This window comes from Columba livia, chromosome 24 (assembly GCF_036013475.1).
Source record: "Columba livia isolate bColLiv1 breed racing homer chromosome 24, bColLiv1.pat.W.v2, whole genome shotgun sequence".
Taxonomy (NCBI): domain Eukaryota; kingdom Metazoa; phylum Chordata; class Aves; order Columbiformes; family Columbidae; genus Columba; species Columba livia.
The window spans coordinates 5,667,424-5,693,320 of record NC_088625.1 but is presented as its reverse complement, the minus strand read 5'-3'; the positions used below and the strand labels follow the sequence as shown (position 1 = coordinate 5,693,320).

At 49.6% G+C, this 25,897-nt stretch overlaps 3 protein-coding genes across 16 annotated transcripts; 2 read left to right on the top strand and 1 right to left on the bottom strand.

Annotated features, from left to right (window-relative positions):
• Nucleotides 1-19: 19 nt before the first annotated feature.
• EI24 (EI24 autophagy associated transmembrane protein) lies at nt 20-6,666 on the bottom strand. 3 transcript variants are annotated; one of them, XM_065040577.1, is made up of 11 exons: nt 6,537-6,666; nt 5,382-5,529; nt 3,955-4,100; nt 3,191-3,251; nt 2,579-2,645; nt 2,368-2,492; nt 2,087-2,206; nt 1,055-1,166; nt 868-979; nt 533-607; nt 20-444 (listed from the first exon to the last, which is right to left on the bottom strand). In XM_065040577.1, the coding sequence occupies exons 2-11, from the start codon at nt 5,421-5,423 to the stop codon at nt 309-311; spliced, it is 996 nt and encodes a 331-aa protein (XP_064896649.1). In that variant the 5' UTR covers nt 5,424-5,529; nt 6,537-6,666; the 3' UTR covers nt 20-308. The 3 variants fall into 3 exon arrangements, with proteins under 3 accessions (XP_064896649.1, XP_064896651.1, XP_064896650.1); XM_065040579.1 differs by lacking the exon at nt 6,537-6,666 and adding an exon at nt 6,373-6,391; XM_065040578.1 differs by lacking the exon at nt 6,537-6,666 and adding an exon at nt 5,751-5,769.
• Nucleotides 6,667-6,744: 78 nt separating this feature from the next.
• LOC110363768 (TLC domain-containing protein 5-like) lies at nt 6,745-18,763 on the top strand. 9 transcript variants are annotated; one of them, XM_065040594.1, is made up of 6 exons: nt 6,748-7,490; nt 10,220-10,270; nt 14,409-14,488; nt 15,029-15,160; nt 15,554-15,750; nt 16,976-18,763. In XM_065040594.1, exons 5-6 carry the CDS (start codon nt 15,555-15,557, stop codon nt 17,512-17,514), a joined length of 735 nt encoding a protein of 244 aa, XP_064896666.1. In that variant the 5' UTR covers nt 6,748-7,490; nt 10,220-10,270; nt 14,409-14,488; nt 15,029-15,160; nt 15,554; the 3' UTR covers nt 17,515-18,763. The 9 variants fall into 9 exon arrangements, with proteins under 9 accessions (XP_064896664.1, XP_064896666.1, XP_064896663.1 ...); XM_065040593.1 differs by lacking the exon at nt 6,748-7,490 and adding an exon at nt 9,510-9,638 and having other exon boundaries at nt 15,551-15,750; XM_065040592.1 differs by lacking the exon at nt 14,409-14,488 and having other exon boundaries at nt 6,745-7,490; nt 15,551-15,750.
• Nucleotides 17,787-25,773, top strand: LOC102085106 (TLC domain-containing protein 5-like). 4 transcript variants are annotated; one of them, XM_065040584.1, is made up of 5 exons: nt 17,787-18,014; nt 19,161-19,325; nt 23,232-23,363; nt 23,757-23,953; nt 25,179-25,773. In XM_065040584.1, the coding sequence occupies exons 4-5, from the start codon at nt 23,758-23,760 to the stop codon at nt 25,715-25,717; spliced, it is 735 nt and encodes a 244-aa protein (XP_064896656.1). In that variant the 5' UTR covers nt 17,787-18,014; nt 19,161-19,325; nt 23,232-23,363; nt 23,757; the 3' UTR covers nt 25,718-25,773. The 4 variants fall into 4 exon arrangements, with proteins under 4 accessions (XP_064896656.1, XP_064896655.1, XP_064896657.1 ...); XM_065040583.1 differs by lacking the exons at nt 17,787-18,014; nt 19,161-19,325 and having other exon boundaries at nt 21,150-23,363; nt 23,754-23,953; XM_065040585.1 differs by lacking the exons at nt 17,787-18,014; nt 19,161-19,325; nt 23,232-23,363 and adding an exon at nt 23,455-23,522.
• The last annotated feature ends 124 nt before the right edge of the window (nt 25,774-25,897 follow it).

Here is a 25,897-nt window from a genome sequence, read left to right as displayed (position 1 = left end):
CAGAGAAGCGCAGGACGGCTGCAAACCGTGATTGCTCCTTTAATGTTTTTCAGTGTGAAAATCCTAGAGAAAAGTTGATAAACCCGCCCCCCTCCCCCCCAAAAAAAACAATAAAAGGGTTTTTTTGTGTTGTTTTAAAGTCACCGGTTACCCCCCCTGACCCCACATGCACAGGGAGGGGAAACTGTGGCAAGAACTCCCCAAAAATACACCCCCCCACACCTGAGTCGGGGGACGCTATAAAACACGCGCGAGGTGTTAAAAATCCGGGTTTTCTCCCCAAATTTCACCCGGGGTTTGGTCGCTGCTCAGGTGTGTTTGGCAGGGGAGGAGGAGGAGGAGGAGGAGGAAGCAGCGCCCAGGGCCGACTGCAGGTAAACAGTTTTGTGGAAGAGCCGGTTGCTCAGGAAAACCACCAAGGAGAAGAGACGGAGCTGGAAGTGGCTGCAAGGGAAGAGAAAAATGATACGAACCCTCCCCAGCGGGGTTTTGGGGGGAAAAGTGGGGGTTTGGGGGGTTCCGGGGTACTCACTAGGTTTTGCCGGGGGTTCTGGCTTCGTTGGCGCTGATGATGAAGAGGGGGAAGAGGATGGAGAAGAGGCAACCGCTGGAAGAGAAAAATAGTGAGGAGAGAGAAAATGGGGGAAAAATGGGGGCAAAGGTGGAAGAGTGAAAAGGGGAAACAATGGAGAATAAAAAGAAAGAAAGAATAAAAGGAAAAAAGAGGAGAGTGAAAAAGGGGAAAAAAGAGGAGAGTGAAAAAGTAATAAAAAGGGGATAAAGAGGAAGAAACGGAGAAGGGAGAATATCACAAAACTAATAAAATACCAACGAAACGTCCCCCCGTTTTGCAGGCGCGGCGCTCACCTGACGATGTAGGAGGACTGCGTGGCGGTGAGGAACGCCAGCGGCAGCCCGAACCCGAAGTAGTAGGGCCAGTTCCTCTCGATGTTGGACAAGCGCTGGTGCATCTCCAGGCCTGGAAAAACACCCAGATCACCAACCCGCAGACGCAGCGGGGAGATAAACCCGAGCGGGGTGAACCACGGCTGACCTTTGTTGAACCAGCGGTACTCGAAGCAGTAGAGCGAGTAGAGCAGCGACATGTGCAGGAGGCTGATGAGCTGCCCCACCACGTCGATGGGGAACAGGCTGACGATCATCCCCTGGTGCCGGAATAACGGGGAGGAGAACCGGGAGGAGAGGGGAAGGGAGAGGGGAAGGGAGAGGGGAAGGGAGAGGGGAAGGGAGAGGGGAAGGGAGAGGGGAAGGGAGAGGGGAAGGGAGAGGGGAAGGGAGAGGGGAAGGGAGAGGGGAAGGGAGAGGGGAAGGGAGAGGGGAAGGGAGAGGGGAAGGGAGAGGGGAAGGGAGAGGGGAAGGGAGAGGGGAAGGGAGAGGGGAAGGGAGAGGGGAAGGGAGAGGGGAAGGGAGAGGGGAAGGGAGAGGGGAAGGGAGAGGGGAAGGGAGAGGGGAAGGGAGAGGGGAAGGGAGAGGGGAAGGGAGAGGGGAAGGGAGAGGGGAAGGGAGAGGGGAAGGGAGAGGGGAAGGGAGAGGGGAAGGGAGAGGGGAAGGGAGAGGGGAAGGGAGAGGGGAAGGGAGAGGGGAAGGGAGAGGGGAAGGGAGAGGGGAAGGGAGAGGGGAAGGGAGAGGGGAAGGGAGAGGGGAAGGGAGAGGGGAAGGGAGAGGGGAAGGGAGAGGGGAAGGGAGAGGGGAAGGGAGAGGGGAAGGGAGAGGGGAAGGGAGAGGGGAAGGGAGAGGGGAAGGGAGAGGGGAAGGGAGAGGGGAAGGGAGAGGGGAAGGGAGAGGGGAAGGGAGAGGGGAAGGGAGAGGGGAAGGGAGAGGGGAAGGGAGAGGGGAAGGGACCAAAAGAACAAAAAGAAAAAGACAGAAGAACCAAAAGATAAAGAAACACAAAAGAAAAGAAGAGGAAACGAAAGGAGGTTGAAATGAAAGAGAGAGGAGGAAAAAAAGAAAGTAGCAGGTGAGAGAGGGGGATCTGGATTTTGGGGGGAACGTCCCCCCAGCGTGGGGTGGGATGGGCGATGGTGATTTTTTGGTGTGCAACTCAAAAAAACCCAAAGCTCACCTGGATGAGGAAAAGCGCCTGCAGGAGGAGGTTGAACAGCATGTCGGCGATGATCTTGCTGACGCTGGGGAAGGGGTGAGGCTTCCTGCCCGAGACTTCGAACGCTAGATCTGCAATGTCCTGAGAAAAGGAGAAATAGGGCGCGAGGGTGATGAAATTTGGAAAAGAAAAGGGGATTTGAAGGAAACGGGGTTCAAAAGGAGCCGCTACCGCCCTCAAATTTTTGGGGTGGGGTTTTATTTTGCGCCAAAATCGCAATGGGAGGGAATGATTCTCGTCACCTGGAACCAGATGGCATTGACGACTTTGCTGAGCACGAAGAGCGGCAGGACCCAGAGCGCGCTGAAGATGGAGGTGAGGAGGAATTCCAGCCAGGCCCAGACGTCGCCGTGCAGGGATGGGTCACCTGGGGACAGGGACGGGACACGGGAGGGACGTCGAACCGTGGCACCAAACGATTGGGAGGTGCTGGGGAGCGGGACAGGGACTCACCAATGATCTGTGCCGTCACCGACTGGAGAACGGGGATAAATACGCGGTAAAACAAGAAGAGACTAAGCTGTGGGGGAATAAGAGAGAAGAAAGGGGGGAGAGAGAGAAAGAAAAGGTAAAAAGAAATGAGTCAAAAGGTAAAAAGGGTAACAAGAAAAGAGGGAAGAGAGAGAGGAAGAGAGAATAAAAAACCCAACTTCTCTGTGAGGTTTGCACCATCATTTCTTGTGCCCCTGATCTCCTCCACGTAGCCAAAAATCAACACTTTAACACTTAGTTTTGACCATTTCCACACCGATTCCTCACACCCTGATTTACTTTAGCAGAAAAAATGATACTGGGGACTTATCAGGCTGCTCCGTTAAGGATTAAACGTCATGAAATGGCCATGGGAAGGTCAGAGCTGCAAAAATGTCTTGAAAATATCAATATGTAATTCAGTAAAATAGGCAAGGGAGTGGAATATTCAGGCAAAAGACTCGAAAAATCCCATAAAATCCCTTAAAATCCAGAATGAGGAGTGGGAACTCAGTGGCTCTGGTCAGTCCCAACGTCACCGACAGCGCGCAAAGGGGTTTTAACATAGAAAATAACAAAGAACCATTTTCTTACCCAAAACACGCCTCCGTTCCAGGCACAGCACTGAAATATCCGGCTCACTATCCGGGGTTCGCTGCAGGAGAGACGCGTTAAGGTCCCCACGCCCGGATAAATGTCCCCAAACAAGCGACAATTGCTTCTCTCCCCTATTTTGGGCACTCGGAAGCATCGCAGAAACCAGCTCAAGGCTGGTGACGCACCAAATTTTATCCAAATTGGGGAAATTCTGGAAGAATTCCTGGTGCCCACACACGATCTCTAGATTTACCTCAAGGGGATGCTCAATCTCTATTAATTCCCCATTTCTGCACTAAAATAGAAAAAAAAAAGCATTTTTCTCCCAGATTTTTAAGCATTTATTTGAGATCTCAGGCTGCTACCACCAATGGGATATTCAAGCGCTCCAGAAAAGAAACCCCAAAATCCACGTTCTTGTCGCTCCATCCCCTCTATTATTATTTCAAATTACTTATGCACTCGTCGTTGTCCGACAATCTAAAAGGTTTGACTTTCCTGTCGCCAAAATAATTCCGGTTTTGTTACAAAGCGTGGAAAGAGGGAATTTTAGATCACGTTTAACGCGTCGCTTCAGCGCAACTGGGTTTACAAACCTAAGTTCTGCTTTTACCAGGTCGTAACAGTTGCGACAAGTATTTTTATGATCGTCCCAAGCGCCAGCAACAATAAGGGCTTTATTTCTTAAACCCCGCTTAGCTAAACCTCCCTTTGAGCCTGATGATGGATATTTAGGAAAAATAAGAAGTGCAAGGACTCACTTTTCTTGCTTGCGCTCTTCCAGGTGAAACCTGCGCTGGGCGAGCGCGCTGTTCGCTCGCCGCCGCCGCTGCTCTTCCCTCTTCTGCTGGATCCGCGCGTCCAGTTTCGAGATGGTGCAGATGCCCCAGACGGAATCCTTGATTCCCTGGGGAATTTTTTAAAAAATGCGTCATTTCTCATCAATATTCTGCTGTTTATAAGGCAAAGAGTCTCATCTCTCGCAGCCTTATTCCTTGTGTTGGAAACATCCTCATCAAAATAAAAAAAGCGCCCAGAAATCTTCGCCTCGCTCAATTAAAAACGTAACTCCTAATACTCCACAAGCAGCGATTTCCAGCTGCAAAAATATATCATGGCTATTATTATCACAATTTAATTTCAAAATAAAAGATGATGAGGACGCTACTGTGAGCCAGGACAGCGGCACAACACACGCGACAGTTTGAGATACAGAGTTTTTGGACCCGAACAGGATAAATTTCTATATGAAACGTGGCTGAAACAGCGAATCGTCCTGCTGCAGGTACCTAATGAGGTGGAAATTAATTAATTACATGGACTGCAAGAGCATCGTGAAGCAACACAAGTCACAGAATCACAGAATGGACTGGGCTGGAAAAGCCCTCAGAGATCACCCAGTCCAACCCTTGGTCCAACTCCAGTCCATTCACTAGATCATGGCACTAAGTGCCATGTCCAGTCTCAGTTTACAAACCTCCAGGGCCGGTGAGTCCAGCACCTCCCTGGGCAGCCATTCCAATCCTGACCACTCTCTCTGCAAAGAATTGCTTTCTCATCTCCAGCCTCAATTTCCCCTGGCAGAGTTGAAGCCCATGGCCCCTTGTCCTATTGCTGATGCCTGGGAGAAGAGCCCAATCCCCACCTGGCTAGAACTGCCCTTCAGGTAGTTCTAGAGAGTGCTGAGCTCAGCTCTAAGCCTCCTCTTCTCCAGACTAAACAAGCCCAGCTCCCTCAGCCTCTCCCCATAGGGCTTGTGTTCCAGTCCCTTCCCCAGTCTTGTTGCTCTTCTCTGGACCCGCTCCAGCACTTCAATCTCTTTCCTGACCTGAGGGGCCCAGAACTGAACACAACACTCCAGGTGTGGCCTCCCCAATGCAGAGCACAGGGGAAGGATCACTGCCCTTGTCCTGCTGACCACGCTCGTTTGGATACAGCCCTCCTGCTTCAGATCGCAGCAAGCGCACCACAGATTTTCCATCTGAAACCCAACAATTTTTGTCAAAACAATTTATTTCTGAAAACAATTTATTTTTTAGCATCATGTCGCAAATGTTTTTAAGCCCCGTATTTACACACGGGACACAGCAGGCGCACTGAAACTGCACTAAGATTTATCGCCGTGGGGTATAAATTAAGGGAACGGTTGCTGCGATAAACGAGTCGAGCCGACTAACGAGGGACTCACCCTGACGAGGTCGTGCAGGAAGGTTTTCACGCTGTCCGCCATCTCGCCTCCAGCATCACCTCAGCGTTCCCAAACTATCAGCTACGGGGAGAGGGGAAAAGCCGAACCCGAACCTCTCGCATCCTGGAGAGATGGGAAACGATGGAGCCTGCGGAGAGAGAGAGAAAACACGGGGCATAAATGATAAATCACCAGCTAATAAAACTCACGGAGTTTTTCCGGGATTGAAAATGCTCTTTTTCTCCTTGGAGCGACTGGCAGCTCTGCTGTCACAAGCCCCAACACGTCAGTGTTGCTGTTGCTCTAACACGCAAATAACTAAAAATAATCTAAAAATAATGGTTTTATTTTGGTTACTCCAAAACCTGCCAGGGTTTGAACTGCGCTCCTGTGAATGTCAGTTGAAGCCGAACTGGCCTCCAGCTTTATTAACATCGAGTTAATCAGCGGTACTTTCAACCCCAAATCAGTGTCGAGGTCTTTTTGCTTTAGCCAGGTGTCCAGGGTCTGCAGCAGAAAAAACAAAGGTAAAAACGAGCGTTTTCATTGTTCCAGGCAGCCACGCTTCACCACCCTTCGCGCTTGGAAACATCTGCCTTAAATACGACAAGACTCTGGCGATTTATGTTTACCTAAAAGACTTTAGTGTTTCCCTATGGATCCCAAATTACGACAGGTACCTCAGAGCTACCCCCACAGTGGCACCAAAACTACCTCAGGGTCGCCCCACGGATCCCAAATTACCTCAAGGCCGCCTCCACGAAGCCCACAGGTACCTCAGGGCTGCTCCACGGGGACCCTGAGGCCCAAAATCACCTCAGGGTTGTCCCCACAGGTACCTCAGGGGGGTCCATAAATTGCCTCTGGGCCGCCAAATCACCCTCGGGACCCCAAATTATCTGCAAGCTACCCAAAATCACCTCAGGGTTTCCCCACGAATCCCTCGGGGCCCAAAATTACTTCAGGGCTTCACCCCACAACCCAAAATTACCTCAGCGCTGCCCCCGGATCCCTTCAGGCCCGCGGTTACCTCAGGGCCGCCCCCGCAGTTCCCGGGGGGAACCCCCCCCAGCCTCCCCCGAGGGGCCCGCAGGTACCTCAGTGTTACCGCCCCGGCCCCGGGGCCACCCCCGGGCTGCCCCCGCGGTCACTCACCGGCCGGGTCACGGCGGGTCGGGCGGCCCAGCTCCCGGCGGCCCGGCCGGCCGCTCACTGCGCAGGCGCGGGACCACGCCCATCTACGCATGCGTGACTCCACCCCTTTGTGGCCCCGCCTGCTCACGCAGGGGGCCACTCCCCTTACGCACGCGGGGCCCCGCCCTTCGGGCTCAGCGCCCGAAGGCGGGCGCGCATGCGCAGGAGTCCCGCTGGAGGGCCCGATGGAGAGCGGCAGGCCCGGTAGAGGCCGGCGGGGCCCGACAGGGACCGAGAAAGACCGACAGACCTCGACAAAGCCCAGCAGAGCCCGACAGAACCTGACAGGGCCCAGCAGAGCCCAAAAGGGACCGAGAGAACCTGACATGGCCCGAAAGAGCCCAACAGAGCCCAGCTAGGCTTGGCAGAGCCGAACAGAGCCCAACTAGGCTTGACAAAACCCAACAGAGCCTGACACGGTCTGACAGAGCCCGACAGGGCTGACATGGCCCAAAAAAGCCCAACAGAGCCCAAAATGGACCAAGAGAGCCAGACATGGCCTGAAAGAGCCCGACAGAACCCACCTAGGCTTGACAAAGCCTGACAGAGCCCAACAAAGCCGACAAAGCTCGACAGAGACTGGCAAAGCCCGACAGAGCCTTATAGGGCCTGACAGAGCTCGGTGGGGCCCAACAAAGCCCAGCAGACCGAGACAAAGCCTGACAGGGTCCAAAAGGGCTCCTAACAGAGCCCGTGATATACTGTACAGTCACCAAATTACTGTATAGCCAGCAATGTATTTTGTGGTGTAGCCCGATAACCGTTAAGGATGTAACAACTTAACTAACAAAGACAAGGGCCCAGCTGCATCCTTGGTGGATGAGATAACGGGAACCTTCAGCACGCAGGAGGACAACCCAGTTATCACCAGCTCAGCAGTCCGGGCCTCGGCCGACTCCACATACCAGCCCAAAGGTAAAAAGTGCACAGTGAGGGAGACTGCGAGCCTTCAGCCAAAAGACCCCGGGCACCAAAAGATCCGCGAGCACCAGCTGGCACTGCACATACACCAAGAGGAGGAGTCCTGTGATTATAATCCCCACTCCTATTCCTGGGACTAATTGTACTAATCCAAGGATTTGAGGAGTTGAGTTGAGGGCAAAGAATGAGGAGTGGAGTTGAGTTGAGTTGGGGGCAGAGTTGAATTGGGAGTAAAGGATGAGGAGTTCGGGGCAAAGATTGAGTTGAGTTGGGGGAAAAGAACAAGGAGTTGAGTTGGGGATAACGAACGAGGAGTTGAGTTGGGGTAACAAAAAAGGAGTTGAGTTGGGGGTAAAGAACAAGGAGTTGAGTTGGGGGTAAAGAATGAGGAGTGGAGTTGAGTTGAGTTGGGGGCAGAGTTGAATTAGGAGTAAAGGATGAGGAGTTGGGGGCAAAGAATTGAGGAGCCGGGAGCAGAGATTGAGTTGAGTTGAGTTGGGGGCAAAGAACAAGGAGTTGAGTTGAGTTGGGGGCAAAGAACGAGGAGTTGAGTTGGGGGTAACGAACGAGGAGTTGAGTTGGGGGTAACAAATGAGTTGAGTTGGGGGTAAAGAACAAGGAGTTGAGTTGGGGGCAAAGAATGAAGAGTTGAGTTGGAGGCAAAGAACGAGGAGCTGAGTTGAGGGGAAATAGTTGAGTTGGGGACAAAGCACAAAGGTTGAGTTGAGCTGGGGGCGAAGAATGTTGAGTTGAGTTGGAGGCAAAGAGTTGAGGGCAAAGAATGAGGAGTTGAGGGCAATGAGTTGAGTTGGGAGCAAAGAATGAGGAGCTGAGGGCAAAGAGCAAGTAAATTTGAGTTGAGTTGGGACAAAGAGTTGAGGGCAAAGAGCGAGTAGTTAAGTTAGGGGAAAGAGCGAGGAGTTGAGTTGGGGACAAAGAGTTGAGGGCAAAAAGCAAGAAGTCTGGGGCAAAGAGTTGAGTTCAGCTGGGAGCAAAGAGCTGAGTTGGCGGTAAAGAGCGAGTGGAAAAGCTTCCCCCCAAGCAACGATTCGTGGTGCTGTTAAGATCAAAGGAAGAGGTGCTTCATGCAATAGCAGGTCCAGGTGCTGTGACTCATCTCCCACTGAGTCCATGAGACTTGATGTTGGATCAGAGGTTCCCAGAACATAATCTCTCACTGAAATATTTATTTGCTGACTGGTGAGAGATGTTGGATTAAGGGGTTCTACATGCTGTCCCGAACAAGAAGGGAAAAAGGTGGGAGGATATGCAGGGATTACTGGAAAAGGTAGCAGGATGGGACATTCAACATCCCAACTTGAATGGAATCTCACGCCTGCACTTACAGAACATTTGTTTTTATTTGATTAATGAAAGCAATAGAAAGAAAAGACGTGGTTCCTAGAAGGTACAGGTCAGCTCAATTGTAGGATACTTTATCCAAGTAGTGATGCTATCCCAAAATTTGTCACCCTGAGATTGGCAGATAAAAGCTTTCCGAAGTTAACGGAGGAGGAATCAGCATTCCACGGAATGAGAATTACATACACTCACGTTAGTTTAGTTGTTAACTCTGAAACCTAATGGCAACCATTCACATATCAGTTTGTTGTTTGACATCTGTGCAGAAATGCAGAATACACTTCAGTGGTCCTAGCTGTCCTTCTCTTGAAGAAAAGCTGCCAAATTCATGTGTACTGCGATTAAGTTACAAAAGACATACCCATCATTAACCAATTGACATGAGATAAATGCTTTCTGACAAGGGGGGATATTCTTCAAGTTTTAGATCCTTCTGCACGACAAGAGGGAGACAGAAGATTGAGTGACACGTTGTTTAGAAGCAGAGCACTTAGTTTATATTTAACTAATAATTAATATGTGTATTGTGAGTAAGAAATGAAACAATCATAACTAACATCAATTATTTCTTAGGATAGATGTATTTTCAAAAATTGAGTGGAAGGGAGAGCACATATTCACAAGCAATATTTTATCTCGAAATCTGGGTTTGGAATCATCCATCAGAAGGCAGGAAAACATCGCAGGGAGCTCAGTCAGCCCTTGCGCAGCACATTTGGTCGTCATTCACAAACACAGGGTGCTGCTTGCAAGCCGTGGATGTTTAAAGGAGTAGCTTGGGTGAGTAGTTCTCCTTTGCTCATCAGTGTTGTGAACAACGTGTTGCCTGTAGTTAAAGTACCACGGTTGGACAACAAATGCCCCAGGCTCGCTTTGATTGCAGCCACTAAATTACTCATTGTCACCTGAGAGTTCTCACCCACCAAGAACTCCCTGAAGGAAAAGGGATTCGTTGTGCCCAAGACCAGAGCGAGCTGGGAAGTTTCTGACTAGTAATCGTGTCTGAAACACCCAAAGGACAATGGCTCCTATCAAAGGACTTCCAGAAAGTTTGGCATGCGTTTGATAATTTCAGGCTTTTCCATAGCTGATCCATACATTTAGACCTGTGTAGAGAGTGTCAGGCATATGTAACACGCATTCTGATTTCTTCGCACAGCCCTGGGTATGAGAACGGTGCTTCTACAGAATATGAATAGAATATGAATAGAATGAATAGAAATGTCTGTGGGACCCTCGGATGTAGATACCAGTCTGCCTGGGAGGCAGCACACTGCAAAGGGGATGTGAAAGGAGCAGCATTTTGCGATCTGTGTCCTCACGGTGACAACTGCTTACCCTTTGCTTCCGTTTCTCTCTAGGTCTCTACCTCAGGGTCCTCGGGGCCTCCGTCAATGCGGTGCCTGGGACTGGTAAGCCCCGAGAAACCCGCCATTCCTCCCCTCCTTCCTCTCCTCTTGCTCTCTACTTGGTTTCTAGCTCATATTTGCAGGCCACTCTTAATAAGATCCTTGGGTTTGGCCAGGGAAAGTATCCTTGTATAAGTGGTGTCCAAGGGATAAGAGCAGCAGAGTCTTGGATTCTTCTCTCCCTGATAACCACTCACTCCCAAGTCTGTATTTTAGAACTCCAGCAGCCAACTTTCAGGAGACAGTTTTTGCAATGAAATCTGTCATGATTTAAAAACCATTTTATGTTGAGAAAACAAGAAATGTAGACAGGAAGTATTAAGCTAACTTTCCCGATTGCTATGGCCCTTCTTTCTGCCATTAATTAAATTTTCTTACCTGCTCGGAGGATTGATAGTTCTCCATTGCCTCCCAACTATGTCCACGTGAAAATTTCAATTCTGTCATAGTTTTTTATAAAATATCCATCCAGAAAACTAAAACAAAGCATTGATATGTACTGAGGTACAGGGAAGGTGCGTGGGAGAAGAATTTCCTCTCCCGTCTCTGCCTGGGATGGCACCAGGATGAGCCAGCGCGCGTTGATGACTCAGCCACCCCTGCCAGGAGGATGGAGGACAAAACAATCCACGTTTTTCATCCCGCCTGAGCGTTCCCCGATTGTGCTGCAACACATGAAGGCAGTGGGATGTGGATTCTGATCAACAGTTTTACAATCCTTATTCAGACTGGTTCCATATGAAAAATACGCTCAAGTGGCATGAAGGGATTATAGCTCCAGTCTCTCCCTCCTTGTTGAGGGTTTAGATTGCGGGGTGACAATAAAACCCTGGCAGATGTATTGTTAGCCCCCTCTTCCCCCCCAACTTCCCCCTTTTTTGCCCCTTCCTCTCCCCCATTCCCACTGCGGACAGGCGATCAGGAGGGAAAGAAGGACAGAGAGAAGAGCTGGAAAAATTAACAATGTTTTACTAATGCTACTGATAAAAATAGAGAAAATAATGCAAAATATACAAAACCAATCTTGAAAGTCCTGGCACCCGAAGTCCTGGACTGGACTCTGCAGCCAACCGGAGCTGGATTCAGTCTGTCACTGGCCTCAGTTCGCAGGGACGACTTGCAAGGTCCTCTGCTAATGTCGGCCATAAGCAGAAGGGAAAAAGCAAAGGCAAAATGGAAAAGGGACGAGATCCTCGTGATCTCCCACTTTGATATGAAGTATTCAAGTGAATGGAATGTTATACACAGTTGGTCCGTTTCTTGGTTACCAGTTTCTCGTTGCCCCTCTCTCAAGATGTCCATCCGTAGTTATCAATAACTTCACATTCCATTGCTATGTTCACCAAAACATGTGTCTGGTTCTCCAGGAAAATGCAGCTCATATGAAGCTTTAGCTGACAGGCAAACTTCACTGAAAGAGAAACTTGTTGTTAACAAAACCAGGACACTTCTAAAACACAGACCTTCGTAAAATCTATATTCTACCTATGGAAACAATGGCACACATCTGAGACAATGACTCTTTTACTTTTTTCTTCTTATTTTTTATTTATTCATTTATTTTATCTATTATATCTGTATGTCCTTAGGTCACTGGTATGATTCCAGCTCGAAGGATAAGAGAAAGGGTGACAGATCATTTAAGGTTTAGCAGACAGGAAGAGTTAATATACATCCATACCTTTGGGACACTATCTTATTTTACTTCATGCATGACCTTGGACAAATCACTTAATCCCCATTAGGCGATGGTGACGGTAAATCCTTCCCTTCTCCCCGTCCTCAGCCGCAGCTGATTCTGCTGCCAGCATAGAAGACATTACACTGTATTGCACTGTATTACACTGACCCCCGGTGAAGCTCTAGTTTCCAGCTTGTTTCTATTGTGAAAAATTTGGAGTTATTTCACAGATTAGAAGCAATTATTTGAAAGCTCAGAAGTGACCATTCTGGTTGCCTTCATTGCCCTAGTCTGCAAATTTGACCCAGTTATTCCTGCGTAGTTCCTAACACTTCTATGCAAGGCCTTCAGTAGCTAAGCTTAAATTCAGGCTGAGTTTTACAGATCACAGCAGCTTGAGCCAGAGTTGCAGTGGGAGCCCCTTACTCTGTGCTGGGTGTTCCTGCCCGTGGAGCCTCTGCAGGAGCCGTCAGCTAAATGCTGGCAAAAGAGAGACAATCAGGAAGTTTTAGCTCTAGTAGAACAAGCTATGACCTACAATCTAACTAAATACTTATTTGAATGTATTGTCAGAGATTTTTACCCCAGGTTCCAGTATAAGTTGGGAACAAGCTGTTGGAGAACAGTGGAGGGAAAGGGAGCTGGGGGTCCTGGGGACAGCAGGGTGACCATGAGCCAGCACTGGGCCCTTGTGGCCAGGAAGCCAATGGTACCTGGGGTGGGTTAGAAGGGGGTGGTCAGTAGGTCAGAGAGGTTCTCCTGCCCCTCTGCTCTGCCCTGGGGAGACCACACCTGGAATATTGTGTCCAGCTGTGGCCCCTCAGTTCCAGCAGGACAGGGAACTGCTGCAGAGAGTCCAGCGCAGCCACCAAGATGCTGAAGGGAGTGGAGCATCTCCCGTGTGAGGAAAGGCTGAGGGAGCTGGGGCTCTGGAGCTGGACAAGAGGAGACTGAGGGGGGACTCATTCCTGGGGATCAAGATGGAAAGGGGGAGTGTCAGGAGGATGGAGCCAGGCTCTTGTGGGTGACAACCAGTGACAGGACAAGGGGCAATGGGTGCAAACTGGAACACAGGAGGTTCCAGTGAAAGAGGAGAAGCAACTTGTTGGGGTGAGGGTGGCAGAGCCTGGCCCAGGCTGCCCAGGGGGTTGTGGAGTCTCCTTCTGTGCAGACATTCCAACCCGCCTGGACACCTTCCTGTGTAACCTCATCTGGGTGTTCCTGCTCCATGGGGGGATTGCACTGCATGAGCTTTCCAGGACCCTTCAACCCCTGACACTCTGGGATTCTGTGATTTCAAGCCTCCTCTGGAGCGCAGCACACACAGGACAGGCCTGATGAGCATGAGGCATCTTATGCTTGAGCGATTGGTTTCCCTCCCAGAATCGAGCTGTTTGGCTTGTTTGGGACACACAATCTCCTTTAGATAGATTTTAGAGCAAATAGAACAACCGTAAATTACATGGTGCCGGAGCCGAGTTTACCGTCGGGGCTTGGAGGAAGCTCAGCCCTTTCCTGGTTACTCACTCCCTTGCTCACTCGTCCTGTTCTGCGTGTTGTGTGTCACACGTCCCCATGCATCCCGCACCCCTCCCGGCTCCAGACCCAAGATGTCCCCATCGACTCCTGGCTCAGCCTTCCCTCCTGTAACTGCTACATTGGTCATTTCCTCAAGACTAATTCACGGTAGTTCTCTAGCAGCTTAATAAAGAATTACTACCACTTGTAGAGTTTGTGCAAGTTAGGCCCGTAGTACGTATAAGACCCTTTTATTTTTAATGAGTTATTCTTTAATATTTACATAATTCTCTACATTCTTCAGTGTAAGTAAAGAACAGCTTCATATAGTATTATAGTACTTAGTTTACCCATTAATTCAGCTGTAATTGTTGAAAGCTTAGAGCTTCATAAATAAATGAGATTATTTGTTCAAAATGCCATCAGGTCTGCTTGGCATGACATTTAAATTAAATAATGTAAATCAGTTTGACCTGTAAGCCCTTGTCATTATTTGGTGACATTTCGTACAGAATAAACAGTTTGCAGGTTGGGCAGTGTGGTGTGGAGCGTGGCAGAAAGGTGTAAAAACAAGTTATCCTTTCATTTTACGCATCGTTTGGAAAAATTCCTTCGTTTTTCTATAATAGAGGAGCATCATTCCGTGGTTTGGAGCACATCAGCTGCCTTGGATACAGAGTTAGATGAATGAAATAGGTAAAGTGAGGCAGGGTCGGGTGGTCTGTAAACCCTGAAGTACCAACCACTGGGGAGCAGGGGAGGGAAATTGTGGGGGGATATAAACAGGGGCTTTTTGCCCTATTCTGTGTGCCGACCTTTAGGTAGAACACCCACTCTTGCAAAATCACTATTAAAATCTGCTTTTTTATAACAACAGAAGGACAAAAGCACCTTCCCTCGTGTCAGATCTGGCTTATTCTTCACTTTATTCTCCTCCATCAGAGAACTTCCCAGCGCCCGCGTCCCCGCTTGCGTCAGCGCTGCGCGGGAGCTCAGGTGTGACGTCGGAGATCAGCAGAGAGGTGACTAAAATGAAACTCGCTCTTTGCAAAGGCGTTGGTGGCCGCTGGCTCTTCTCGCGACGTGCCTGCGCTTGTGCACGCAAATATTCAGCCAAATTAAAGTCTTACAGGACTTACGGCGGGCAGGGCTGAGGCTGGATGAAGGTACCCGCGGCGACGGGGCGATTCACACAGACAGACACGCAGACACAGAGTTCTTGTCAGCAGCAAGAGCAGAGCTGAGCAGACTTTTATTAACAGTTCTCTATTTTCAGCTTTACAGGTACGGACCTGGACGAAGAGGTTAGACAGGATGTTTTCTCAACAAACACCCCAAACACACCACGTTCACGCTGTGTCTGTTTTCAGCCACGTTCCCATGTGTATCTTGTGGGTGGCGTTCCGACCCGCTCATTCACACATCGTACACATGGGGGCGGTTTTCTGACCCGAGATATCGTTCTCACTGGGCTATCACTCCTTACACTCATAAAAAACATATTTCTGTATAACCTGCTCAAGGCTGTTTAGCTGGAACTGCTCGTCCTGCTGTTCCCACAGGTACCAGCTTGGCCGACACGCTCCAAACGCCTGTTATTATTATTTGACCCCATTCCCGGCGCTGTCCCCAGGTACCAGGACCCCCTCGCTGCCCTGGGGTGCTGCTCGGATCTCTTTTCACCTCCGGGACAGGTAAACGGGGCAGAACGGAGGGGTAGGAGGCGCCCAGCGGCACCTCGGGGTGTGGGGAGAGGCGGGGAGGGAAGGGGAGGATAAAAGGCGCTCGGTGCGGGCGGCGCTGCCTTCGCCAGGGCGGGTCCCGGGTGTGCAGAGCCCAGCGGCAGCACCGGGGTGAGGAGCTTTGCTGGGGTCTTGTTTTTCCGCAAAAAAACCCATAGCGAGGAGCGGTTTGTACCGGGGTGTGAGGCAGCGCCGTGCTCACGGGGAGCGTGTTTTGAGTGGGTTTGATTCAGTGTTTCGGGTTTGGTTGTTTCTGTGTTGTTTGGGGGTTTCTAAGTTATTCTTTCCCCCCTCTGGAGTTTCTGTGGTTGGACGCTCAGCACGTCCTGGCGCTCTGTTCAGCAGGATGGTGTCCATCGCTCTGGAGGTGACGTGCAGCCTCGTCGTCTGGCTGGCCCTGTACGCCTGTTTGTGCTTCTGGAACAAGCACCGATCCTGCGAGTGGAGCTGCCGCTTGGTCACACTGCTGCACGGCGTCATTGTCACCGGCCTCTCGGGTTACGCTGCTCTCCTGGATGGCCCCTGGGCTCTGACCCACGCAGGTGCGTTTGGAGTCTCACAACGTCCTTGTCATGCCGTGTGCTCACACCTGGAGTAGGGGGCTGGTTGCTTTTGCTGTCTGCTCTCTTATATTTATGCTGTTGGCACATGTTTGGGGCAGGATTTTATTTAACTCTCCTCCAGCCCTTACCACTTCCTACTACTAATGTTTGTATTCTTATATGTTTGTTTTATCCGTGTATGTATTGAAAGCTCTCAGCTTGGCAGCACGAGTTTATTGCAGCATTAGGCATAGCAACGTGTTGACAATAGCGCTGTTCACATCTTTAAGGGTGTAGTAACTCCTGGCGTTTGTCTGCGGGGTTTTGTTTGCTGTTTTCGGTCGGGAAATCTCTACTAGTTCTGATCAGGCTTCCCATCCCTGCATTTTAAAAGGGGGGAGAGAAAAAGAGGAGCAGAAGCGTGACGGGATGGGATGACCTGCCTGGGTGTGCATGAAGGGACAGCAGAACCAGACATCCCATAGGATAAGGCTGGAAACTGAAGAGGAAAGAGACATATCCAACCCCTGTGTTGCTCTATATTGTAGAAGAAAGTCTTAATGAAATGGTCTAAGGACGTAGGGAGCGACCCTGTGCTAACGCGCTCTGCTGTCCGTTTGGTTCTGGTGTGCCCACAGTTAATGGTGCAATTCAGTGAATGCTTGTGAGATATACATTTTTACTGATTCATTCCATTTATTTCCTCTGACTTTCTAAACAACACGAGTAATTTTCAACTAAGCGTTCAAACTGTTTGTTCATCGTGTTTTATTCATTCCATCAATTTTCATCCTTCTTGAAGCTGGAGTTACAGAAATTAATATATTTCACACACATAACGCATCAAATCCTCTAACAAACCATTAATAAACTATTCAGCCTTTTTTCCTTTCTTATTTACACCATGTGTTAACCAATTCAAAGTCGCATTTTACACCATGCATGAGCCAATTCAATGTTGTATTTTACACCATGCATTTACCAATTCAACGTTGTATTTTACACCATGCATGAACCAATTTTACACCATGCATGAGCCAATTCAAAGTTGTATTTTACATCATGCATTTACCAATTCAATGTTGTATTTTACACCATGCATGAACCAATTCAAAGTTGTATTTTACATCATGCATTTACCAATTCAATGTTGTATTTTACACCGTGTGTTAACCAACAGATAACCAACAAATAACCCCAGGCTTATGCTCATCTTTCATTTCAGGTTCACCAAACACACCTCTTCAGATCCACGTGCTGTCCCTGACCTTGGGTTACTTTCTCTTTGACCTGGGCTGGTGCCTTTATTTCCAGACAGAAGGGGATCTAATGCTGTTCCATCACACGCTGAGCATCTGCGGCATGATCATGGTGCTGGGGCTCGGGAATTCTGCTACGGAAGTCAACGCTGTTTTATTTGTTAGCGAGATCACCAACCCGCTGCTCCAGACCCGCTGGTTCCTGCGGGAAATGGGGTGTTATTACACTTTCCTGGGAGAGCTGGTCGACTTCTTGTTTGTTCTGCTCTTCGTGGTGCTGCGGATGGGAGGAGGAGCTCTGGTCATGTACGCCATGGTGACGGCCCCTGGTACCAGCTGGCTCCTCAAGGCCGGAGGCCTGGCCATGTACGTGGTGTCCTTGGGGTTCATGGTTGAAATCTGCCGCTTTGTTAAGAGGAAAATGGTGAAAAAATACCATTCCTGGACAAGCCTGAGGAGTGTGAATGCACCTGTGAAAAGTAACGGGCGCTTAGCAGGTCATTAATGGTAGTCCCTTGGGCTAGGTTCCTGGCCACTGAGGGCTATTTCTGTGAAAAGAACCCCTAAAAGTGATATGGAATTGACTTTCTGGCACTGATCCGGAGAAGAATCTGCACTGGGGATACAGGAAAGCTGACAAAATCGGGGTTTGAGCAGAAATCCGAGGAGCCTGGCGTGTCTCCTGAACCCTGATTCTCTGGCTGCCGCAGCAATGGCACAGGGTGGCGATGAACTGTTGGGTGTCCAACCGATAACCGTGTGTTCCGTAATTGTTTTGGACATAAAAACCATTTTACGGTGTAGAGCCGGAAAACCAAACCTGAAAAATCCCATCTTCCTGCCAGTGGGACCAGGAAGGGTGTGACAAAGACTTACTGAGCACCGCTCTCTCTTAAACATGGAGCTGGACAAAACACTTGACTAAATGCTTGGATGAAAAGCCTCTGAACAAGATTCAGGTGCTTGCAGGGATATAGTGGAGTGTGTGAAGTGATGGTACTTGAGGTAAGGCAATGTTTTACCTCATTGTTTTTAATAATGTGTTTTTTTAATTTAATGCTTGCGTTCAAGCAGATACTGATCTTAGAACAGCGTGACTTCACTGGGACTGACTCTGGCCCTTGCAAACAAGAGTCAGGAATTAGACTTGTGCCAATAAACTCCATCAGCAGGTGTTCACTTAGCCCCGCATTGCTTTTTGAACACTCAGCATTTTGTAGGTGAGGGATGGTAGAGAAGAGCCCTCTCTGGATGCTCCTGTTCTGGGGTTGGCTCATTTATAAGCCACTTAACGTGTGGCTAAGTAGTCTAATAAGTGACTGTATTTTCAGGGGTGACGGTACGGTTTAGGCAGATCTCAGTGTAACATCTGCTCCACACCAGCAGGTCTGGGAGTGTGGACGGGTTCTCTTGTTTCATTCGCCTCTTGGCATCGTGTTCTGACATTTCCCGTGGTGTTTCAGAGTGAATTCCCTTTACCGAAGGCTGCAGTTCAGGCTCCTCCGTGCCTCTTGTCTCGCTAAATTTGGCCCTGTTCAGCGCAGATATCTGCCCTGGCTGGGGCTGGAAGAAGGTGTCTGGAGGGGTTAAAAAATGATGTGAAATAACCTAGAAAAACAGGAGCCTTGCAGTCCCGATAGGTCGCCAGCGTGGCTCTGGGGGCCTGGCCTTGTGAGGTTTGAACTCTTGCCGGACTCACTTCCAAAAGATCCTGTGAGCGATGGGACTTCTAATAAAGTTATGCTCTCTCTTTTTTTTTGCTGTAATGTCCTTTTGTTGTGGGTCTTAAGGAGGCAACTGTGTTAACACTGAGGAAAATGGGCTCGAGAGCAGGCTGAGCACGCTAAGGCTGATAGGGGCTGGCAAAGCTCCGGTTCACGCGGCTCAGGAAGGAGTGAGCTGGTGGAGAAGCAAACACAGACAGAGCCGTGTGCTCTGGAGCTCAGGCCTGAGGTGTAAAGGGCCCATGAGGCTCAGCTGTAGCTCACATTTGTGACTAATGAACCCAGAACCTGCCTTGCCGATGACTCAGTATCACAGGGAACCTAAGAACGGGCCATTAGACTGAGGTGTTTGCTCTTGACAAACGCCAGCTTGCCTGGGTTTCCCTCTGCACTACCAATGCCTCTGTGTTGCTGTGTTTCATCCTAGGAATGACCAGTTCGGAAGGCTTGGGTCACGAGGTGGTTTGCCTACGCTGTCTTTGGAGAAGCAACTGAAAGCAGGACAACACCTTTGGTCTTAGAGATGCCCTAAGACGCTGCCGAACCGCTGTTTCCAGCTCAGAACCTGCTGCTGCTGGGCCAGGACTGAGAGGTGAGCCTGGGTTTGGTTTCCAACAAGGAAACTCTTTGTTCCATGGAGGGACAGTAAATCAGAGCACCCAGCTTGCTTGCCTGTAAAACAGAGCATCACTCTTGGACTCTTGTGTGTTTCCAGTCCCTATATTTCATGTTTGGACAAGTTTCCCAGTGTTGTTAAGCTCATACCCTCTGTGACCCTTCGGTGTTGTAAGCTCTTGTTAGGATAGGTACAGAAAGAAGAAAGAATGTACTGCTGAGCCAGGGTGTAGCGATACTACAGCGTGCAAACAACTGTTAGCAGAGGTTCCTGTCCTGGGCTGTTTTGCTGAATGCTTTTTGTTCATCTGCAGGCAAACTGAGCCGGCGCAGCTCAGCCTGCTATTGAAACGGCTGACTCGGTGCAAAGCAAACAAGGAAATTAGTGTATAAGCAGCACCTAACTTCTGGTACAATCACAGGGAGGTGATTTAACTTGCCACATTGCATCTCACTAGATGCCAGTTTTGCACATTGTATGATCTAGAACAAAAATCCCCACAATTCCTCCTCTATATTTTACCTCGGGCATTAAATGGTCCTTGCCTTGTTAGGACTTTCAGTCAGTCAGACCATATCTGTTGTTGTTCCTGTGCTATGAGTCAACGTTAGCCCCAGAGCTTTCTGTCTGTCAACACTGCTCTTTATCCGAAGCTAAGCATTAGAACAGCTCCATGCCGGTTGTTATCAAGGCTATTGGAGGGGGCCTGGTGCAGCAAAGGCGGAGGAAAGCAAGATGAAAGCTTTGTCAGAGAAACAAATGCACTATTAACGTTAGTGTGGCTGTTGTGCCAAAATAGCTGAAGAATGAGGATCTTGTGGCAATAGGAACTTGTGCCTGGTGAAATGGTAAGATAGAGGGATATTTTTTTGAAGCTTATTTAGGTGTCCTGCATAAAATCTGGGTTTTGCTGCTCCGTGGATGTAGATGAGGAGAGGGGAAAGATGCAGTTTAGTGAGAAGCTATTGCTAAGGCTTGGTGACAGCCGCACAAGCAGCGGTGAGAGGCTGTGCTCAGGGCAGGGCTGCGTGAGTTCCCAGCCTGCCGAAGCTCATGCCCTGCATGATGAACCCCGCGGGTACGTCCCGGTGAAGCTCGTGCTATCCTGACGCAGTTGTGCAAGCTCTGTAGAAGAGTCAGTTCCCATCAGGTGTGAGTAAAGCTGGCTCGTCACTGCCTGCAGATGTGTGGTCATGCCTGTTATCTCCGGGATGTGTGAACTGATCGAAGTGGGTCATGGGGGTGTGGGACTCATTTCCCATGCCCGCAGGCTAAAGCGATGCTCTGTTTGTACCCAGTGGGAACGTGACCTGCTTCTCATTGTGTGGGCAACACCCTGTTAAACGTGGAACCTCACAGTGAACCGTGCGAACCAGTTGGTGTCAGCCCTGAAGGGCTTTAGGTGGGACGTGCAACGGGGGAGCAGCGTAGGGGAAAGGGAGCTGGGGGTCCTGGGGACAGCAGGGTGACCATGAGCCAGCACTGGGCCCTTGTGGCCAGGAAGCCAATGGTACCTGGGGTGGGTTAGAAGGGGGTGGTCAGTAGGTCAGAGAGGTTCTCCTGCCCCTCTGCTCTGCCCTGGGGAGACCACACCTGGAATCTTGTGTCCAGCTGTGGCCCCTCAGTTCCAGCAGGACAGGGAACTGCTGGAGAGAGTCCAGCGCAGCCACCAAGATGCTGGAGGGAGTGGAGCATCTCCCGTGTGAGGAAAGGCTGAGGGAGCTGGGGCTCTGGAGCTGGACAAGAGGAGACTGAGGGGGGACTCATTCCTGGGGATCAAGATGGAAAGGGGGAGTGTCAGGACGATGGAGCCAGGCTCTTGTGGTGACAACCAGTGACAGGACAAGGGGCAATGGGTGCAAACTGGAACACAGGAGGTTCCAGTGAAAGAGGAGAAGCAACTTGTTGGGGTGAGGGTGGCAGAGCCTGGCCCAGGCTGCCCAGGGGGGTTGTGGAGTCTCCTTCTGTGCAGACATTCCAACCCGCCTGGACACCTTCCTGTGTAACCTCATCTGGGTGTTCCTGCTCCATGGGGGATTGCACTGGATGAGCTTTCCAGGGCCCTTCCAACCCCTCACACTCTGTAATTCTGTGATTTCAAGCCTCCTCTGGAGCGCAGCACACACAGGACAGGCCTCATGAGCATGAGGCATCTTATGCTCTGAGCGATTGGTTTCCCTCCCAGAATCGAGCTGTTTGGCTTGTTTGGGACACACAATCTCCTTTAGATAGATTTTAGAGCAAATAGAACAACCGTAAATTACATGGTGCCGGAGCCGAGTTTACCGTCGGGGCTTGGAGGAAGCTCAGCCCTTTCCTGGTTACTCACTCCCTTGCTCACTCGTCCTGTTCTGCGTGTTGTGTGTCACACGTCCCCATGTGTCCCGCACCCCTCCCGGCTCCAGACCCAAGACGTCCCCATCGACTCCTGGCTCAGCCTTCCCTCCTGTAACTGCTACATTGGTCGTTTCCTCAAAACTAATTCATGGTAGTTCTCTAGCAGCTTAATAAAGAATTACTACCACTTGTAGAGTTTGTGCACGTTAGGCCCGTAGTACGTATAAGACCCTTTTATTTTTAATGAGTTATTCTTTAATATTTACATAATTCTCTACATTCTTCAGTGTAAGTAAAGAAAAGCTTCATATAGTATTATAGTACTTAATTTACCCATTAATTCAGCTGTAATTGTTGAAAGCTTAGAGCTTCATAAATAAATGAGATTATTTGTTCAAAATGCCATCAGGTCTGCTTGGCATGACATTTAAATTAAATAATGTAAATCAGTTTGACCTGTAAGCCCTTGTCGTTATTTGGTGACATTTCTTACAGAATAAACAGTTTGCAGGTTGGGCAGTGTGGTGTGGAGCGTGGCAGAAAGCTGTAAAAACAAGTTATCCTGTCATTTTACACATCGTTTGGAAAAATTCCTTCGTTTTTCTATAATAGAGGAGCATCATTCCGTGGCTCGGAGCACATCAGCTGCCTTGGATACAGAGTTAGATGAATGAAATAGGTAAAGTGAGGCAGGGTCGGGTGGTCTGTAAACCCTGAAGTACCAACCACTGGGGAACAGGGGAGGGAAATTGTGGGGGGATATAAACAGGGGCTTTTTGCCCTATTCTGTGTGCCGACCTTTAGGTAGAACACCCACTCTTGCAAAATCACTATTAAAATCTGCTTTTTTATAACAACAGAAGGACAAAAGCACCTTCCCTCGTGTCAGATCTGGCTTATTCTTCACTTTATTCTCCTCCATCAGAGAACTTCCCAGCGCCCATGTCCCCGCTTGCGTCAGCGCTGCGCGGGAGCTCAGGTGTGACGTCGGAGATCAGCAGAGAGGTGACTAAAATGAAACTCGCTCTTTGCAAAGGCGTTGGTGGCCGCTGGCTCTTCTCGCGACGTGCCCGCGCTTGTGCACGCAAATATTCAGCCAAATTAAAGTCTTACAGGACTTACGGCGGGCAGGGCTGAGGCTGGATGAAGGTACCCACGGCGACGGGGCGATTCACACAGACAGACACGCAGACACAGAGTTCTTGTCAGCAGCAAGAGCAGAGCTGAGCAGACTTTTATTAACAGTTCTCTATTTTCAGCTTTACAGGTACGGACCTGGACGAAGAGGTTAGACAGGATGTTTTCTCAACAAACACCCCAAACACACCACGTTCACGCTGTGTCTGTTTTCAGCCACGTTCCCATGTGTATCTTGTGGGTGGCGTTCCGACCCGCTCATTCACACATCGTACACATGGGGGCGGTTTTCTGACCCGAGATATCGTTCTCACTGGGCTATCACTCCTTACACTCATAAAAAACATATTTCTGTATAACCTGCTCAAGGCTGTTTAGCTGGAACTGCTCGTCCTGCTGTTCCCACAGGTACCAGCTTGGCCGACACGCTCCAAACGCCTGTTATTATTATTTGACCCCATTCCCGGCGCTGTCCCCAGGTACCAGGACCCCCTCGCTGCCCTGGGGTGCTGCTCGGATCTCTTTTCACCTCCGGGACAGGTAAACGGGGCAGAACGGAGGGGTAGGAGGCGCCCAGCGGCACCTCGGGGTGTGGGGAGAGGCGGGGAGGGAAGGGGAGGATAAAAGGCGCTCGGTGCGGGCGGCGCTGCCTTCGCCAGGGCGGGTCCCGGGTGTGCAGAGCCCAGCGGCAGCACCGGGGTGAGGAGCTTTGCTGGGGTCTTGTTTTTCCGCAAAAAAACCCATAGCGAGGAGCGGTTTGTACCGGGGTGTGAGGCAGCGCCGTGCTCACGGGGAGCGTGTTTTGAGTGGGTTTGATTCAGTGTTTCGGGTTTGGTTGTTTCTGTGTTGTTTGGGGGTTTCTAAGTTATTCTTTCCCCCCTCTGGAGTTTCTGTGGTTGGACGCTCAGCACGTCCTGGCGCTCTGTTCAGCAGGATGGTGTCCATCGCTCTGGAGGTGACGTGCAGCCTCGTCGTCTGGCTGGCCCTGTACGCCTGTTTGTGCTTCTGGAACAAGCACCGATCCTGCGAGTGGAGCTGCCGCTTGGTCACACTGCTGCACGGCGTCATTGTCACCGGCCTCTCGGGTTACGCTGCTCTCCTGGATGGCCCCTGGGCTCTGACCCACGCAGGTGCGTTTGGAGTCTCACAACGTCCTTGTCATGCCGTGTGCTCACACCTGGAGTAGGGGGCTGGTTGCTTTTGCTGTCTGCTCTCTTATATTTATGCTGTTGGCACATGTTTGGGGCAGGATTTTATTTAACTCTCCTCCAGCCCTTACCACTTCCTACTACTAATGTTTGTATTCTTATATGTTTGTTTTATCCGTGTATGTATTGAAAGCTCTCAGCTTGGCAGCACGAGTTTATTGCAGCATTAGGCATAGCAACGTGTTGACAATAGCGCTGTTCACATCTTTAAGGGTGTAGTAACTCCTGGCGTTTGTCTGCGGGGTTTTGTTTGCTGTTTTCGGTCGGGAAATCTCTACTAGTTCTGATCAGGCTTCCCATCCCTGCATTTTAAAAGGGGGGAGAGAAAAAGAGGAGCAGAAGCGTGACGGGATGGGATGACCTGCCTGGGTGTGCATGAAGGGACAGCAGAACCAGACATCCCATAGGATAAGGCTGGAAACTGAAGAGGAAAGAGACATATCCAACCCCTGTGTTGCTCTATATTGTAGAAGAAAGTCTTAATGAAATGGTCTAAGGACGTAGGGAGCGACCCTGTGCTAACGCGCTCTGCTGTCCGTTTGGTTCTGGTGTGCCCACAGTTAATGGTGCAATTCAGTGAATGCTTGTGAGATATACATTTTTACTGATTCATTCCATTTATTTCCTCTGACTTTCTAAACAACACGAGTAATTTTCAACTAAGCGTTCAAACTGTTTGTTCATCGTGTTTTATTCATTCCATCAATTTTCATCCTTCTTGAAGCTGGAGTTACAGAAATTAATATATTTCACACACATAACGCATCAAATCCTCTAACAAACCATTAATAAACTATTCAGCCTTTTTTCCTTTCTTATTTACACCATGTGTTAACCAATTCAAAGTCGCATTTTACACCATGCATGAGCCAATTCAATGTTGTATTTTACACCATGCATTTACCAATTCAACGTTGTATTTTACACCATGCATGAACCAATTTTACACCATGCATGAGCCAATTCAAAGTTGTATTTTACATCATGCATTTACCAATTCAATGTTGTATTTTACACCATGCATGAACCAATTCAAAGTTGTATTTTACATCATGCATTTACCAATTCAATGTTGTATTTTACACCGTGTGTTAACCAACAGATAACCAACAAATAACCCCAGGCTTATGCTCATCTTTCATTTCAGGTTCACCAAACACACCTCTTCAGATCCACGTGCTGTCCCTGACCTTGGGTTACTTTCTCTTTGACCTGGGCTGGTGCCTTTATTTCCAGACAGAAGGGGATCTAATGCTGTTCCATCACACGCTGAGCATCTGCGGCATGATCATGGTGCTGGGGCTCGGGAATTCTGCTACGGAAGTCAACGCTGTTTTATTTGTTAGCGAGATCACCAACCCGCTGCTCCAGACCCGCTGGTTCCTGCGGGAAATGGGGTGTTATTACACTTTCCTGGGAGAGCTGGTCGACTTCTTGTTTGTTCTGCTCTTCGTGGTGCTGCGGATGGGAGGAGGAGCTCTGGTCATGTACGCCATGGTGACGGCCCCTGGTACCAGCTGGCTCCTCAAGGCCGGAGGCCTGGCCATGTACGTGGTGTCCTTGGGGTTCATGGTTGAAATCTGCCGCTTTGTTAAGAGGAAAATGGTGAAAAAATACCATTCCTGGACAAGCCTGAGGAGTGTGAATGCACCTGTGAAAAGTAACGGGCGCTTAGCAGGTCATTAATGGTAGTCCCTTGGGCTAGGTTCCTGGCCACTGAGGGCTATTTCTGTGAAAAGAACCCCTAAAAGTGATATGGAATTGACTTTCTGGCACTGATCCGGAGAAGAATCTGCACTGGGGATACAGGAAAGCTGACAAAATCGGGGTTTGAGCAGAAATCCGAGGAGCCTGGCGTGTCTCCTG

Excerpts from the sequence above, each read along its gene's own strand:
- LOC102085106 (XM_065040584.1), top strand. The coding sequence starts at position 23,758 with ATGGTGTCCATCGCTCTGGAGGTGACGTGCAGCCTCGTCGTCTGGCTG. Across the intron at positions 23,954-25,178 it reads CTGGGCTCTGACCCACGCAG|GTTCACCAAACACACCTCTT; the intron begins GTGCGTTTGGAG and ends CTTTCATTTCAG.
- LOC110363768 (XM_065040592.1), top strand. The coding sequence starts at position 15,555 with ATGGTGTCCATCGCTCTGGAGGTGACGTGCAGCCTCGTCGTCTGGCTG. Across the intron at positions 15,751-16,975 it reads CTGGGCTCTGACCCACGCAG|GTTCACCAAACACACCTCTT; the intron begins GTGCGTTTGGAG and ends CTTTCATTTCAG.
- EI24 (XM_065040577.1), bottom strand. The coding sequence starts at position 5,423 with ATGGCGGACAGCGTGAAAACCTTCCTGCACGACCTCGTCAGG. Across the intron at positions 2,493-2,578 it reads GGTGACGGCACAGATCATTG|GTGACCCATCCCTGCACGGC; the intron begins GTGAGTCCCTGT and ends CCCTGTCCCCAG. Across the intron at positions 2,207-2,367 it reads TCAATGCCATCTGGTTCCAG|GACATTGCAGATCTAGCGTT; the intron begins GTGACGAGAATC and ends TCCTTTTCTCAG.